Raw genomic sequence first — 18,358 nt, 5'->3', positions numbered from 1 at the left:
AATAAAATAAACGGGCGTCAAAAGAAACGGGAGTAATATTCCAGGGAGCCGTCTAATGTTATCGTTAACTGCGCCACACTTGTCGCGACAACGTGAAAAATGATTACGATATCGAGGTGAGGAGCGTTCGCAATTGTGTCACGGGCTATCAGTCGTCACTGCAATATCACCCACCCAGCGATAGTATAATATATCGATGAAGAAAACGCGGTCCGTATTTATTTATCAATGACGCGCAGCAATGTAGTTCCGTTACGTACGTATGAATGATGACGCTTATTTGTCGGATAGAGAAAGAATAATGCATTTCTAGTTACCGCCCGCAATCTGCATCGATTCTTCATTTGCATGTAATCTACTTCATTCATATTGCACTTGGTTTTCGCGGTGCTCGCATTCGAGAATTGAGTCTTTCAGCAAACAGGATCAGTTTTATAAATAACTGCTCCTGTTTCCCCTTTAGAAAATATTACAAATTATACCTTAACAGTTCGTAAAATAACGTAATAAAATAATAAAAGCAGATTTAATTAAATACATTATATATTTAAATACACTTTAATTTAATACAATTGAAACTGATTTGCAAAAAAAAAAAAAAAAGAAAACTTCCAAGGAAACAATTATTACGCAAGTCAAGCTTGAAAAATAGCGTCGATCGCGAATCGACCCCGGGCACACGGCAGCACCGCAATATATTTGGATTACCCGCATATTGCATCGCCATAACGGCCTGCATTCGTAGAAAGCATTATGCCCTTTTACCCGCAATGTCCCATAACCACGCGATGTGCGAGAATTTAGGACTGATCGACGACTACAGGGATTTCAAGGTGGTACGTGTACACGTGCCGCAAAAAGATCGGTTTAAGCCGTCACGATAACTTCCGTTGTGTTCCTTAAGAGTTTTCCGTGAACTCTGGCCGATGGCACCCTCAACGCGACTTTTAATGACAGAGACGAAGATCATTGTTCGCGGGCGAAAGTGAGTTCAAGGTAAATGTTCACGTGACACATGATTTATGAATGAAGGAGGAAAGGTACGATGGCACGCCACTGTAACAAAAAAAAAGCACACGATTCGCGATCTATCATGTCGCGGCCGAGCCAGCCGTACGTACGTTTATTCGGGCGATACACGCTAAACACGAACGAAGCTTATGCACGCGCGTTATCGCACGAAACAGCGCGGGGTTGTCTGTCACGGTTGACATCGTTATTAAGCCACTCGGTTCCTTTCGGGCATCGGACGAGGCGAGACCAGCCGGGATGAAAAACGACATTTCCCACCGCAATAACGGGCGGGCGATCAAAACTCCACGTGCGTTACGAGGCCGCGCAAATTACGCCGCGCGCAGCGTAAACTTTTCGAGAGGCCGCGATATACGAGGTCATATCGTGATCTCCCATTTGTCTCGAAATGCCGATTTGTCTTGCAATTAGATTACTTCCCGATCGGGCGAGCCTTCAAGTTGCGGGGTATGATGTATGAACTCCGTGTCACCGGTATCGATATTAATCGTCTCTCTTACATCACGGTGGTCAAAAGAAATATCGCCGGCCGACGCCGGGTATGCGGATAAATGGCGTGTTTCGGCGTCTGCTCTCGCCCGCACCCTTACATCTGTAAATCCGCGTGTTCGCACGGGGCCCCCGAGTATCCCCGGCGATAAGTCGAAAGAGCAACACGCCTGCATCCCGCTCATGGAGAACGCCATATTTTACAGTATCAATCATAGCGCGCAATAAACGACCTCGTGAGGGCGGCGGGGGTCGGGTTGCTAAGATACAGAACCGGTTAATGGGGCTATTACATCTAGGCCGAACTACGGTGGGGCTGAGTCCACGGAAAACCGGCGGGGTGGCGAGCGGGAAGAAACACACCCTCTCCCCCGCGCCGGAGGGGTGACGTCGTCGCAACGTGCTACCAGCTGTGACTTATGACGTATCACGGCGCACAAGCGACACGACCCCGTGGGTGAGCTTCAAAACTGAGCTACGCGTTCAATAAGTCATGATTTATCGAGAGGCACGCCACTGCCAGGCCTTAAATTGTTTTTGTCGCAATAACATCGCCGGTTTGTCGACGTAGCAATAGAAAAATGACAGTATAAGAGAGTGCGCTCGCACAGCGACGACCATTAACTTCGAATAAAACAATGGCTCTTGCGAACGGCCGATAAGTAAAACGCGATTTTCAGCGCGCGATTTTCAACGGTCAATGTTTTAGGGAAAAAGTAAAATAAAAAAAAAACGTATGACCACGTTCTAGCACAATTTAGTATAAGCACAATTACTCTTTTTTTTTTCCTTTTTTTTTAATTTAAAATTCACTTAATTCCGTAAAAGTCACGTAAATGTAACTCCGGTCAAGAGACACTATTTTCGCGATTTATTTTAACCGAAAATAGTTGCATGTCGAAAACCACGATCGAAAAGGAACAAAAAGGGAGGAAATGGGAGGAGGGGAGGAAGGTAGATTTAATCCGCCAACAGTGAAAAAAACTATTTCGTTTTGTTCGTATACGGCAATCTTTGTGAGCGGATTAAATCTGCGCGGAGAATTTGCGTGCGGCTGGTGGCCGTGCCACCGTTGGAACGCAACGAGAGAGAGACGGAACGAGAGAGGACGCGGGATAGAGAAAGACGAGAAATAAAAATGGTAACGATGCCCAGGATATTATCGACAGATTAAACCGCCGTTCATTTGCACGTCTACTGTTTGAAAAGTAATTACCTTGTTGTCATCGACAGACCGCTATCGAACCACGCGGTGACTCAACAGCTGCGAGGGCGAACCCACTTCATTATTTTCCAATACCTCTGTGTTCGATATGATATCTATGGGAATAGAAACGCGCCATACGGACAAGTTCGCGTACTGCAGGTACTGCTTCGGAAACTGCGACAATCGTGCCACTTCTGACTTCCACGCTTTTAAATGAACCTTACGCGGCTCGCACGCAAATGCAGAAACAACAAGACTTCCTTTCGCTTCATTTAAATTCTTTTCATTATGTTCGGAGGCGCCGGCGGAAGAGCAAACGTGCGAGGGCGAACGGATCAAATTCAACCGAGCGATCGCGAAATTTAATCTAACCGTATATAAAACAGCGTTCAAGAATGCAATTATCCAGCGGAGAAACTTATAATTTACAAACGAGTTAATGAACGAATAATGATGCAAACGAGATTCTTAGGATACAGACATGATAAAGAATATTTTGCAATTTTAATTTCCGTTTCATATTCTGTCTACTAACTTTGAGGTGTGTAGCAGAAGTTAATCAAAATATAACGAGTATAATAAGAAAGAAAAAAAAAAAAAAAAAAAAAAAAAAGAAAAAATCAAGAAAATGACATTAATATTATTTATATCAAAATTAAAACTAGCCCGATATTCCACGTTTCTTAAACATTTGACGGTTCACGTTCGTTTTGCATTACCCTTTTTTCTTTCTCCCCTTTTTCGACCCTTTCTCTCCCCCCGTTACTCTCTTTTTCCGTCTCTCTTTCACGCTCGTGAGTAAACATTTCAAGCGACTTTGAAGTCGTTCACTGGTTAAATAGCCCCGCGACCAAAGCAATTCCGTGTTGGAGTGTTTCGAATCAAAACACCCTCGAACTGTATTTAGAAGTGATTGTCTGTTTGAGCTTTGGAGATTGCTAGCTTCCCGATTGTTATTGGTGTGCGAGAGCCGAGAGGGAACATGCTGATCGAAAACTGATTATAAATCTGGTACTTTGATCAGGAGGCTATCATATCAGTTTACGTACGAAACGCATATGAGCGTAATTAATGCACCTTCGATCTCTAAACATTCTGTATTTTTGATGTATGCGCAAAGGCACCGTTCCTTAATTTTGTTAATAATCCCTCTAATCGATAAAAAAAAAATTGGGTCGACCACTCGAACATTTTTCTACATAAGCTACGAAAATTAATTCGCCAATATTATTATATATGTACGTACGAGGACTCGCGACTCGGTCCTCGAGAAATACGCTTAACGACCTCGCGACTCCGGGGGCTCGTAATCGCGGCACGATCTCTCGATTTGCGATTAAACGTTCGTGCTTGCGATAAGCTTTCAAATTCTTTAATCACGAGGCACACGAAACTTATCTCTTACATCTTAGGCCTTACCGAACTCAAGCTCACGCCGTGCGAGAAGGTTGATTTGCATAAAACACGTTCCCCGGGATAGCAGCACACGTTTTGCGCTTTGCCAAAACCGTCCCTTTGCGGAAGAACGCTAAAAGCAATTCGAACAGAAATCGAAGCGAAACCTTGATTACCACCGTGACTAACGAGACTTCGTCCTTCCTCGGGAACGAGGAGGGCCGTTCATACGATCGTCCGCTCGTTCGTTCGCCCGGCCCTATCTGCCGAAGATCGATTTAGCGACATCGATTCCCCGACAATGAGAGATCGATTTCACATTTGTAATCGAGCAAGCGCCGCGTCAACCTCCGTTCCGGCCCGTCCTTAAAAAAAAAGAGGGATAGAAAAGTGATACGACCGAAACGAAGAACCGACAAAGGCCATTGTAACCGTAATCGCTGAAGTGAAAATTCAGGTCGAAAGCGTGACGCGGGGAGGAAAAGGGACGCACGTGGACGCGACAATCTGTCGCGGGCGCATCTCGCGGAGGGACGCGGGGGCGAGAAACCTGGGAAATATTCGTAAAAAAAATTCTAAATCAAATCACAGCCCGTCAAAAACGTGATGTCTCCATGCATAAACAAACGACGTGCAAATTCCGGCCCGTTTTGCATACGCCGGTAGGAAAAGCGCGAGCGAGCGCGGGACGGTGGGGAGAAATTACGCAGCCTCCGCTATTTATGTGAAGACCGGGCGTCGTGTGACGAGTGCGAGCGAAGCCGAATGTTACATTTTTATATTTTTAAACGCGTAAAATACTAGCGTACGCGGCCGCATTGGTTTGAAAGCGCAGTCCGCGCGCGTGCGAGAGAACGCTGCGAGGGATAAGCACGACGGGGAACGGGACGACAAATATTTGCCGCGATATTATTAGAGATTGCGAATAGATCATTTTGGGACTGCGTATGTATGCGCGAATGCCGGGGCTCCGTGTACACATCCGAGTACAAAGCGCGTGGACGCGACAGAGGCATCATAACTTAATACGCGCCGGCTTTACGCGACGCTCGTAGACGACAGCGCGACGCGCACTGCCGCAAAGACAGCCGACGTCGAGATACTTCATCCCGCGATTTTATCGATGCCATGTCGCGCGGCTTAAACGTTGAGAAAAGTTACGCGACACGCCGTACGTACAACAAGCGAGGAGTTTTACTCGGAAACGTTCCGCGGCGAAGACACCGTTTGAAGAGAAGCGCCGGATTAATGACGAAATTTTACATTATATTTTCGTTGCGCGCGCCCGAAATAATTACAATTCCCGTGAACGTTTAATCGGGCGCTGATAACAAAAATGATTTAATGGAAATGGATTAAAAAATCATACGAGGCGGAGCGGGCTCGCGCTCGCGTTTTATTTCGTCTGTTCGCGTGGTAGGTGCGAAATAATAAACACCGTCAAACAAACGGATATACATATGTATGTACGAGGTGTTTAAACAACGGCGTCGAAATTCCGCGGCATCGGAACGGGCGTCAATCTAAGCCCCGCGAGCGCAATGCGACAATTTCGAAATAAACTTCAAAAGCCGAGAAGGCTGGAAAAGGCTGGGAAAATAAGAAAATAACTCGCGCGATTGTATAATTCGTTCATCTTCATCGAACGGCAGTCGCATTAACGGTAATTGTCGAGAGAAATTAAATACGGCTCTAGAAATATATATCTCAATACATAGTTTGATGCTCGGAATCGCTCGCGTTGGTTTCTCGACGAATGCAAACATTAACGCAAACGATGCTCAACTTTTCAAGTGGAAAGGCGTGGTGCCGCACGCCGTCTCCGAAAGCTGACGAGAGGATCGCTCGCATCCGTGACTCTGGGCCTCGCGCGAGCGAACGATCTCGCGATTGTTATTGCACAGAATTGAGGTTATAGAACTTTGGAAAGTGCTTACTCGGTCGATGTCGCGTTCCCGCATCCTAGGCCGCCGTTCCGATTCCGATCGCGAGCTGCTGCGCCGGAATTCGTCCTGGTCCACGGTGCAGTCTCTGCTCGTGTCCTCCAACGATGACAGTTAGGCGCCTCTTCGAATCCACCGCCAGCCACTCGCGTGAACGCCGAAGCTTAATCTACACCAACGAAAAAAAATAACACTTTGGTCGCGCTCGAATGTCACACAGTCCACCTCGCGCGCGCCCTGGGGCTCCTTCCTACACCGTCACGTTGACATGACCGTGCGCGCGGAGAAAAACAACGCTTGACGCGATTCCCGAATTCGGAGTGGCTCGTGCCCGTTGCGCGGTAATCGGCGGTGCGGCGTTACGGAGATCGGCGCCGCTCATCTGTCATGGTCGCGCGTCGCCGGCTTCTTCTCGGCTACGGTCACGTCGATCACGTTGCGCGACGACTTCATGTTGTTCGTCCATGTCCCGGTGCTCGACTCTTCGCGATGTACCATCCGGCCGCGCGCACGTACGCACGTAAGTACGCACGCACGCACGCACACACGCACATGAATGCGGACGCACGCACGAACGGTGGAGGTAAACCTCGAAATCTCACTTGCGTTTTCGGCTCGCGCACGAGTCCTCGGAGCAACGGTGCCGGCTCGCCGAGAGTGTACTGCACGGTGCGAACTTCGCGTTCCTCCCCCGCGGCGTTACGTTATGCCGCTCGACGTCCACATGTGACCGTACGGAAACTGGGGCACTTCTCGCGCACACGTCTCTACCCCTCCTCGCTCTGTCTCTCTCTTTCTCGTTTCCCACGCCGAATCTATTCGTCCGTACCTCTGTCTCTCTCTTTCTCTGTCTCTGTCTCTCACTCCCTCTATCTCTCTCTCTCTCTCTCGTTCTCGAGAAACGGAGCAACGCACGGCACGCACGCTATGCGCGCGCTGGCACGACCCGACCGCGAGCACGCTGGCCTTTCCGGGTAGAACAGCAAACGACGACGACGACGACGACGACGCTGTCTCAAAAACCCACAACGGTCGCGAGAACGTCGCGGAGCGAAAAAGCGCGGCACCTCCACTCGCTCGCGAATCGGCCCGGTAACTGAGTCTGGCGCGGTGAAGGGAGGAGGCGCGCGGAGTCGTATAGAGGCTGCGCTAGCGCGGGCGGGGAAGAAGACCGAAGATACACCCATGCCGCGCGCATGCGGCACGCGCAACCATCCTCGTCGCTGTCGGCCGTTCTCGCGCGCTCACTCTCTCTTCGCTCTCGCCCTTTCATCCCTTTCTCTTTCTCTCCTTATCCGGCCACCCGCTCTCGCATCCGACGCGCCGCGCCGTCTACCCGCGCTACTTTCTCTCTCTTTCTCTCTCTCTGTCTCTCCTTTTCCCGCACCCTTTCCTTTACCGATCCTCGTTCTCGGCATTCCCATTACTTCGCGCGCCCGTTCGTTTTCTCTCCTTCTCGCGCGTCGAGTCTCTCATTCCACCCTCATCCCGTGTCTATTCGTTTCCGCCGTTTTCGCCGTTGTTTTCGTCCTCTCGTTCCTTTCGTCGCGCGTTCCCTCCGCTCGTCGCCGCCATCGCCGTCGCCGTTTTCCTTCCCGCGCGTGATCTCGCATTTTTTTTTCCGCGTTTCTTACGTATCCTTTTCCTAGCCTTAACCTCTTTTCTCCAACGTTCGCCATCTCTCGATCGCGTCATTCCTCCGCTTTAATTTTTCTCCCGCACTCGTAACATTCCTCACTAATTTTTCCTCCTTCGACGCGTCTCCGTTACGCACCCGTTTCGAAGTAATTTTTTTACACACCGGCTTCTCGAGTTACGATAACGCATCTGTAAGGCCGTTGGAAACAGCGCGTGAACAACCGAATGTCGATCAGTACGTGAAAATAAAGAAGTTAGTGTTGGAAGCGCGATTAATTTCGGAGTCGAGGTGAATATTCAGAAAGACAGACGTAAACTCGAGTTTTTTTTTCTTTTTTTATTTTTTTTTTTCTTATTACTTTACACACCATTATATTTCCGTAACGCTATTAACCATAGCATCGCAAAACGATAAATTAATTTGTTCTCTTGCAGCAACGATGGCCGCGAGCGTTTTCATGGCGTTCCAGTTACGAGTTTGCGTCAGGGAGAGCAGCATCCAGAGAGATGTCCATTACGGTGCATAATTGCAGAGCGAAAAGGTAAGTGGATCAACTTGCTACATCGCGTCTCCTCGAGGAGGGCTTCTCCGTGCGCATTCTTTCGTTCTCACGCCCTTCCGAGATGACGGACAAAATCGATCGCTCGCGTACGCCGTGTCCACTTTTGTATAATAATTTTCATAATTACGCGCGCAAAAAAAATCATGAAAAAAAACAAAGAAAAAATATATATACATGTGTGTACATATGCGCAACAAGAAAACTCAGCAAGTTTGTTTAATATATGTATTTTAATTAACTCTAATATAATTACTGTAATAATTGTTCGTAATAAATTGGAAGATAGAGTTTCCATTTATAATTTAATACGGCGTATGTATTTCGATACATGTATATTTAACTGCATGTGTGCGGCGCGCATTCCGGATTTTTTAAAATATTTTTTTTCATATAACACGAAACTGAATACATTTTAGCATTCTCTGATATAAATTGCGACTTTATTTCGTACATAGGATTCAATTTTCAATCTACATACCGCCGTTAATCGATCAACTATCGGCAAACGTGCCAAGTATTCCCCGCCTAATAATGATATCGTCTCGTAATCTTTACCGTAACGTTATAAACGACGTTAATACATTTAATTCCACTTATACGTTCTAATTCATATTTTATATGTCCCGTTAAACAATTTCTGAACGTGGGTGGGAGGGGAAAGGCGGAAAGCATCTGCACGCGAACATGTGGGTGAGCATTTTTGTAGCTTTGATCTAAGTTACAAACGACGACTTCCGTAAATGGAATTTTAATACGTCCTGCACGAAGATAAAACGCCAATGCGACTGTGTGTACTTTCAATGATACCCCGACTTCAACGTTCTCTACGTAGCACCGCGCGTATTTATATTTTATAATACATATCTTACACCGCACTAATAATATCTGAGAACGCGAGGTATTATCTGACTCCGCGTCGTAAAAGAGGGAGAGAAATGCTGCGGCTTTGATCTCGGTTCGCGGGCGGCGTAAATGGAATTTTAATAAACCCTTTAAAAGGGTAAGACCCCTCTCCCCCCTTTTTCGCGGAAAATACGCAATGCGACTTTTCGACGACGTTAACGCAATTCGGGTTCTCGCGTCGCGTTATCAGGCATCAGCCAGTCGCGAAACCATCAGCGGTGTTCTAATTTACTAAACGGCGCTGTACGCGAAACGCCTAGCTTCTACGCCGCCAGCCGAGTTTACGCGGTTCGCTTCATATATCGACTCGCGATTAATTATTCACGTCGGCTCCTGCCTTTCGATATTCCGAGAAATACGGAAGTTTCTCCAGCTCCTTTACCCGCGCCGTGCCAAACTGTTCAAAATAGCTATTGACGTTACGTAATGTTCGGAACACGGAATCGATTAATGCCACTCCGGTGCGTGCATCTCAACGAAACTGACATTTATTATGAGAAAGCCCATGTATTGGACGTTATACGGGAGATTGAATGAATTGACGTGAAATGCGAAAAGTTGCTGTTTTACCCCGGACAATGTATACGAAGCATTCGCACGATATTATACGAGCATTCCACGCACTCGCCTAAGTCGGTCGATGAATTGATCATAGCTCGACGAAACACCGTATCTCTTTATATAACTGTCTCCTTTTTATTTAACTCTTAGTTAATCTCTCTCAATTAATTTTCAGTGCCGGATATTGAAAAACTAGTAAGTACTTATCGGGAACTTTCCATTAAAAGTTTTAAATAAAAAGAGACGCGACAGTGTTTGTTGCCGCGCGAGTAATGAGAGGAAATCGTTTCCTTTGTAATTACGCCGGACAAAATGCAGTATTAACTCGCGATTCGTTCGGATGAATCTCGATTCCATGTAGACGTTCGACTCGACGGCGGACAAAGTTAGTTATTACACGTCGCTTCGTCCCGTCCGGTCCAACTATGCCGACAAACTTGTGTCTTAACTAAACACGATGGCCGAATGCGATATATGTGTGCGCGTACTCGAAATCCATATATATACGTGTCATATACGTGAGTTATAACAATGATCAGCTCGTTATCAACATGTCGTACCGAGAACCACAATAGGGCCCCAACCGGTAGCGGCGCTTTGCGACGTTGCGTGCTTGTTGTATGCGACGTATATGAGCATGATAATCGCAATACAACCGGATGTATGCACCAGCGACAGGTCCGCGTGTTCGTCGCAAGCTGACGAGTATCGTGCATTCATATTCAGCTATGATCAATAACGGGGTCGCTACATGACGGGGCTAGATTTTTGACAGCGCGTACGCGCGATCGGCTCGTTAATTTTCTACATTACGAAATTGCTGCGGCTCACCGCAATATATATTTTTTGCGCGCCACCCTCTCCTCTCCCTCTCTTTCTCGTGAGTGTTGTGCGAACGGCGACGATATGTGTGCGTAATACCGGCGTATGACGGCTCTTTATTCACCGTAAAACTCTTATCGCTGTCGCTCCCCGACGCGTTTTAATCCGACGCGAGAGACTCAATACGCGTTTTAACGCGACGATCGACCGTGACGTGACATTTAAATGCTGACATTTAAATGCCGCTTAAATATTAAAGTTTTCGCCGCGGCGCGTTGCGTGGCGTTGGGGGAGAAACGGGATAACCAAAAAAATAAAAATAAAAAAAAAATTTTTATCTGCCGGAAACGGTCATATCTTCTCGTATAGATCTGCGAGTAAAGTTACTATGAAATCGTATACTCCATATGAAGCGTAATTTGAAGTCACTCTCCTTCAGATGCCATAAAATATCCGCAAAGGATCTCGCGCTATCGGAGTCCGGTGGGAATCGAGCGAGAGCCGATCTGGCCGATCCATTCGCGTAATCTTCAAGAACGGAGGAAATTTCTGTCGTTGTCAATCCGTGACGTCGAAACGACCGTATTCCCTGTCGTGCGATAGTGACGTTTTCCGTTCTTGTCTCGTCATTCGATTTTTCCTTCTACCACGCGTATCCAGCCATCCTCCACGAACGAAAATTTCGCAGGCCACATTGCCGTTTGTTACGAATAAAAATATCTCGCGATTTACTCGATGAAGTACACCGTGCGTGACGTGCATCCGGAGCCGACGGGTTCGACTTTTAATTAAGCGCCGTTCAATTACAATGCCCCGCCGCGTCTTTACATCCGGTTGGCAACTTACGCGGAAATACGGAATGTTCTTCATCGTTTCGCTGCGAAATAATGCAGCTTCTATTTTCTCTCTGTGCACTTTTGCTTTACGAGAGCGCGGGAATATATAGTGTTGTAAAAGCGAGATCGCACTTATCTGTAACGCGATAAAGTCGAGATGGAAATATAACAGTCTCAATAATCTGCAGTTCATATTATATTTATTCCCCGATACGGAATTATTGATAAACGCTTTGCAAAAATTTTAAAACAAAATCAATAAGAGAGCAGATGTCTGCGCGAATAAAATGTCCTACATATCTAGTTTACGATACGCTCACGTTACGAATAATTCAAACGAGCCGGACGAGTCGGGCGGATGTAATTAGCCGGCGGGATCGAACGCCATTTCTCATAAAATTCCATTTTTCGCACAAAAAGCACTCGAATGGAAAAAGAATTGCGCGCTCGATCCCGCTCTTCTTCTCGAACGCCTTCCAACATCTTTCTTTCTCGTCTCCACCCTCGCACGTCCGGCTACTTCCTCCGCGCATCTCTCCTCCCCCCTCCCCCTTTCTGCTTCTCGCCCGGCATTCCTCCCGCTTCCCTTCCGCTCCCGTTTTCTCTCTAGCCGGTCTTCGGTGTCGGTATTTATAGCATAGAGAAACCGCAGAGTCCCGGGGAAAGCTGCTCAGTAGGGTGGAAACTAGCGACCAAACCCATGAACCGTTTCTTCCAACGACGTCCAGAAGGGTGGGCCCTCCCCCCCCGTTACTCCTCCACACGCATCGCGGAGAAGAAGCACGTGGAGCCCGGGGTATTCCAGCTAAAAGCCTTAATCGCTGTTTTTACCGCTTTTCTTTTTGGAAGAAAGGAATTACTGCTCCTGCGCTCCGTTGCGCCGGCTTCGCGGCGCGCTTGCGGTTTTACCGCGGCAACTTCTTACTTCATCGTGCTCTTTAACTGCTTCGCTTCTTTACCACGGAATAGATCCGGCATCCTGCTTCGCGTTGTTCGCACTCTGTTCTTTGTTGAAGATTCCTCGCGGCAGTTTCTCAGCGCCTCGGCCACGCTGAAAGTTTTATCTCACCGGCGATCAATCCAATTCCTGGCGTTACAGATGAGAAATATGACCCGCTAGATATTGTTTAAATGGTAGTTAAACAAGCTGGTAAAGTACTTTGTTTATAGGTAAATCTTAAACTGTGTATTTTATCCAATATGCATCTGAATGAACAATATTTTCCCGCACGTCTCGAAACTCGTCAGAAGTGGTTTACCCGAGGGCCGGAATTACTTTACCTTCGGGAAGAAGTTGCGAAATTCTTGTTCCCTTTTTATATATATATATATATATATATATATATATATATATATATATTATATATACATATATATTTGCGCGAAATAGAATTTTATCGATACTGCGATGTGTGGCCTCCGGTTGCCTGCTCGCGGAAAAGTCGTTTTCTCTACCGTCAGCACCGCGGCCATTTCCTTTCCATTATTTCCAGCAGAATTCCAGCAGTTAATATTGGAATCCCTCCAAGTATTTCACAATTCAAATGGCATCTTTGCTTCGTACCGTCCACTTTCTCGGCTGATATAAGCGGTGTTTTGCATATCTCTAATTGCAATTTCATTATACGCAAACGAAGGAATGTCTTAATGAATTGGAGCCATTATGTCGTGACGTTACAGTCTGTATAACGATACAGAAAAAATTGAAAAATAAACAGCGGCGTTACTGTGAACCCTTTTCATCGATACGCTATTAATATTCAAGATTTCTTTTGAATTCAATATATGGTCTTGTCACGTTAGAGATAAGCACGATTCTGGAATACAAAGTCATTTCATATACATTGTATCGTTTTTCTTTTTTTTTTCCATTTTTTTTCTTTTGCGAAACGTGAGGAACTTTTGACGAAACCGATGTTAATAGTCGCATCATTCTACCTTTTTAAAATATGCCTGTAATACGTGATTGTTCAAAGATATATTACGCTCCGTAAGAATGTTTTCTTAAGAATTTTCAACCTCGATGCATAAAAGTGCGACTCGAACGTACGATGCTTACGCATGGGAACGTAGGAGATGGAAGTAGATGGCCTGTCAGTTTACCGATGTTCCCTTTGGGATGCGTCAAACGTACGAAACGATGGTAAACCTGCTTTTCTACAGGCCCGGATGCCTCGCGCTCCCTCAGGGCTAGTGATAAAAACCAAGACTAGTCAGCATTCGACAATGAAGGCGCCTTTGCCTTCTCTTTCTTTTCGACAAATATCTGGTCGTTGTGTTCAGCCAGGCGACAACTCGTAAACGCTAGTAAATCGGTGTCGATTTCCAGAACAAAGAGAGTCAAAAGCGGAAAATTAATCATTTGTAGAAAAATTATTCACATGGAGTGACTGTAAATGGCAAATTAACGACACGTTACGATGCGCTTGAATTTAATTATTCTTTAAACAATAAGTAAAAAGCAAGTGCTTAAATCGTAATGATATTTAATCGTTAGAACCTTTATCGGAACTTTCGCGGAAATGTTTCTTCTTTCTTCAATCTGCACCTCATTGAGGTAATTAAACACAAATCACGATTCGATCCCGGATTTGGTGGAACTAACGAAGTGGGGCATTAAATCGTTCGTAAGTTGTTGTTCTTCGGTGACGACCCCGATTCTGAAGTAACGCAACTTTTCCATTTAGGGTGAGCTTAATTAAATTTACATTGATGTATTGGTCGTTTTTCCTCGCATCAAGACTATTAAAAAGTTACATTAAACGGAAGGCATTAAAGTACATTTTGTTAATTGAAATATGTTGAATTTCGTCGTTTGTCGATTTTACGATTATCATAGTATTCTCATATCACGGTTGAAAAAAGGAACCGACAAGCGCTTTTTTAACACCCAATACCACTTTTTCTACGCCAACTCACTTCAACATGCGTTACATCAATATGTAATAGCTTGTAACTACAAAAAATTGCTTCCAACTCAATTTTAACGGCTTCAATAGCACAGAAATCCACCTGCCTGGTTTGCTTGGCAATCTTGTTATCCGAGTTTGTCCGCGCAGGCTATTAATATTGCGAAACTTCTCAATTTGCCGACGAACGAACGAGGAAAAGAATGAAATATATGTAGATAAATGGATGGGGAAAAGACTGGTTAGATGGATGAATACGCGAACGAAAATCGATGAAAAAAAAATTGCGAGAGACGAGCGTTTATTTAAACGCGGCGGAGTCGGACATTAATAAGCGTTGCCATTTAATGACGAAACAAGTTTAAATTTGATCGCGGTAGATTGGGCACGTTACGAAGAAGCCGCGTAAACGCCAAGGGGCAGGTATCGCGTTTGTTGCGACGACGGCGGCTAGCGTACGTGACTTCCCTCCGCTCGATTCTCTCCCTCGCCTGCCGTGAACGGAGGTGTAGTAGAGAGGCGCGTTCTCCCTCAGTTCTCGGCGGCTGGTGTTCCACGGCACATCTACGGGCGCGCTTTATGTGAGACTCGACGCACACCACGATAAAATCACGTACACTAGCCGTCGTCGTCGCAGGAAACGCCATATCTACCTTTCATTTAACAGGTGCGAAATTTTTAATTTTTATAGCGTTTTACATATTTGCGTAAACTGTAATTGTAAATCGAATGAATTAATCTGGGTGCGCTTACATTTCGAGCGATGTGATAGCGTTGACAGAACAATGCAACAAATTAATTTTAACGATTTGAAAATAATCGACACTGTTTCGAAAAGCTTTTTAATAAAAAGCATTTTTTTTTTTTTTTTAATTAAATCTAATTTTGGCGTTTAATTAGAGATATTCGTCTATACCGGTGAAACGTAAAAACATAGCCGTAGTATTTTCCAAACTATAAAAACGACAAGGGCGATTTATTAGATTGCATCGGCATCAAGATTCATGAGTGCCTTCATCATTCCGCTCAATGATGCGTCAAACGCAATCAAAATCGGGATTACCTCGACGAAGCCAGGAGTCTCGCATTTCCCATAACCATATCCTACCGATAATCTAACCAATTATTGTAGTTCTCGTCCCAGGATACGAACGCAGATGGCATAGAACAGGTGACGTTTGCGGCATTATTTCTGCTTTGGCGAGTACGCGTCGCGTGCCGTTTTTGCTTGTTACTTAACACGGAATTACGCCACTCGCTGGCAATACTACACAAACACGAAAAAGAGCTTTTCCCTCGTGTTTCTTTGCGAAACAACTTTTGCGTTTCTTCGAAAGGAATGATCCGCGATGAACATTTTCCCGCCCGACGCGAATATTTGACCTCACCCTCAATTATCGTGGCAGAGAACTCCGCGGAAATCGATTGCAGACGAGAAAAGAATAAAAAAAAAAAGAAAAAAAATCATAGGAAGGATCATTGCAATTGTTCTTCGTTTTCCAATGGCCGATACGTATCGCAAATTAGGTTTGTTCATGCGGTTGCCTGAGCGTTTTGTCGGAACGTTTTCAATCCCGTAAAAGCGACGTAACTGAGTTAGCCAAACTGATTTCTCTTACTCCAGCCTAATTGGCCAAGCCTCCGGTTGGATGTCCGTTTCTCTCGTATATAAACACACACGCACACATATTCGCGTATCGCCACACACGATTCTCTCGTACTAGCTAGTTTCTAACTTGTCGGTACATCCATCTCTAATTAAATCTTTACCCGAAACATCTGATTCCGCGGAAAAGCAAAGTCTTTTTCTTAATTCAAGACTACATTAGAATCCGGATTAGCATCTTCGCCCTCGCTTTTAATTTAATTCGGATCAATTTAATCACAAATTGATCCGAAAAAATAATTTTATTTTTACGTTAACCGTTATCGAGCAACGACGAACGATATCGTCTTCATTGACGTACCTATATCGATCGTGAAATTGTTAACGCGAACCTTCGCATTTGTCGCGAGGGCATCGATAAACGGAGAAATCGCGGCAGTTCGAAGTATTTAACGACTTGTATAAAAGAAACTTTAAAGTCCACTCGTCACGCCCTTAGCGCTCGGGCCGACTTGCAGTTGGGACTAAATTCGATTCAACCCAGAGCTAGATTCGAACGAGTAATAACGTTACAGAGTTGGAATTGCGTTAACGATCGCGCTCGTTGTCCTTGTCAGCAGGTAGATAGAGAAAGGAAGGCGACGGAGTAACGGTCGGATTGGTAGACCGAGTCGAATCGATCGACAAGATCTTCTAATTAAATTGGACTTTCCTCCGCCGGATCTCCTTCGTCCACGCCCGTCCTCTATTCCCGTAATTAAAAGGAATCTTCTATAAGCTCGGCTATTGTTATTCACGTCCTATCATCATTTCGCAGCTGAGCTGCAACAGTTTTGTTTGCCGACGGGTTTATAAACGGAATGCTACGAAACTATCGGGCTAAATGAGTAGTTTGCATCTCAAAGACGATTTGTGTAGAACGTTGTATTTACAGTTTTGTTAAAGCGACGGTACGCCGCAAAACCGGGCGCATAACGCCGTAGACTGCAAAGCGTCTTCGGCTTCAATGCATACCTGCCTTCGACAGTTGCAAAAGCTGATTACGCCACGTGAACGTATCCGATAAAATTTCAACATCGCCAGAATTTAACTACCTCACGTTATTCGACTGTATATTTGCCGCAATTCTTGCTAAACTTTTCCAATATCGTGGAAAAAATAATTTTACAATCCTGCACGAGAAGGGAGAAATTTGCTAATTAGAGAAAACTATTTTACACGTAATAATTTTTAACAATAAAGTACAGAAATGAGCGTTTAATTAAAAAAGAAAAATGCATTACTCGCGAATCATTTTTTGCAGTTATTTTCAGTTATATGTTCTTTACTAACAATTTATGTATTGCTCCGTTTAGATTAAATCCGAATAAAGTCTTCGTCGCCGATATTACACGTTAAACGAACTGCAGTTCATCGGGCGTTTCGATTTAGTAAACGGGCGATTTTTGCAAACGCCGATACCGTACAATAACGCGCGAAAGAGTGTGTGCGATAATTATTTTTCATAACGACGAATATTCTTTCGAGCAGCCTCTTTAATTTAAATCTTCTCTTTGTATGTTGCAGTGTCATCCTAACTGCTTAGCTCAACTCCACCGTCGGCGCATCGAAACCGGTGAGTAAGAAATTTTTTTTTCAAGTAGGATTAGAACTATGATAAAGTATTATCTTGGCGAATATTCGACGAGGATTAATATTTCCCCGCATCACCGGCTGCGTTCTCTCAGTGGCGCTCGTCTGAAAAATCGATACCCACCTCGTATATTCGTAAACCCGTTATAATATCCCTGCCGCCGAACCGCCGGCTGCATTTCGCTCGCTAAACAGATTTTCCCGTCTGATCCACAGCGTGCATTGTCGCGTTATAGAAGCCGTAGCGGTTCTTACACGGCTAAACCTGGACATTAGGTTTATCTGCTACTTAATTACACGTTCTTCTCGGATTAATGCGATCGAATTTCTTGCCCGACGACTCTTTTCCGTTTGCTCCATCGTGGCCGAACAATACCGTGAATTTAATACCGCGAAATATCGATTATCGTCTGCGTTTTCGTCGATTCCTTTCGCTCGTCGTACTTTTTCGCTCGTCAAGCTGTCTGCCGACGTGAATGCAATCATACCACCGCGTAATCATGTGCAACCGCTCGACTGTAAAGTCTGCGCCTAACCGAGCCACCGCCCCTACAGCGCGCTACCCGACCGCCACGTGGAAATCCCGATAGGCACGAACTCCGAGACAGTGCTACGCCGCGAGAGCGCAGCTTAATTTCCGAGCTACTCGCGCGATATTAAATTATCAATCGAGCACGTTCAGCCTTATTCCCAAGACGGGCATACGCAATTAAGGGAGGCATACAGAGAGGCAAATAATTTGTCCTGCGCGCTTGTCCCACGGTCAAAGTTCTCTATAATTAAAAGTACAATAGAGAGGGAAGGGCAGAGAGAGCTGTAATG

The 18,358-nt window shown here is 45.4% G+C and overlaps 1 protein-coding gene across 2 annotated transcripts in view; it reads right to left on the bottom strand.

Annotated features, from left to right (window-relative positions):
* Nucleotides 1-18,358, bottom strand: part of Sema2a (Semaphorin 2a) — a 339,187-nt gene that overhangs the window by 241,862 nt on the left and 78,967 nt on the right. Inside the window, exon 5 of one of the 2 annotated variants that reach the window (XM_070665271.1) lies at nt 6,059-6,235. The exons of the other annotated variant lie outside the window; for it this stretch is intronic. Within the exon in view, the coding sequence (XP_070521372.1) occupies nt 6,059-6,084 (26 nt within the window). The 5' untranslated portion in view covers nt 6,085-6,235. The remainder of the gene's footprint in view (nt 1-6,058; nt 6,236-18,358) is intronic. 2 annotated transcript variants of the gene reach the window in all.

Source organism: Cardiocondyla obscurior, linkage group LG13 (genome assembly GCF_019399895.1).
Source record: "Cardiocondyla obscurior isolate alpha-2009 linkage group LG13, Cobs3.1, whole genome shotgun sequence".
NCBI lineage: Eukaryota > Metazoa > Arthropoda > Insecta > Hymenoptera > Formicidae > Cardiocondyla > Cardiocondyla obscurior.
The sequence above is the reverse complement of the archived record's forward strand: the minus strand, read 5'-3'. Positions and strand labels throughout refer to the sequence as shown.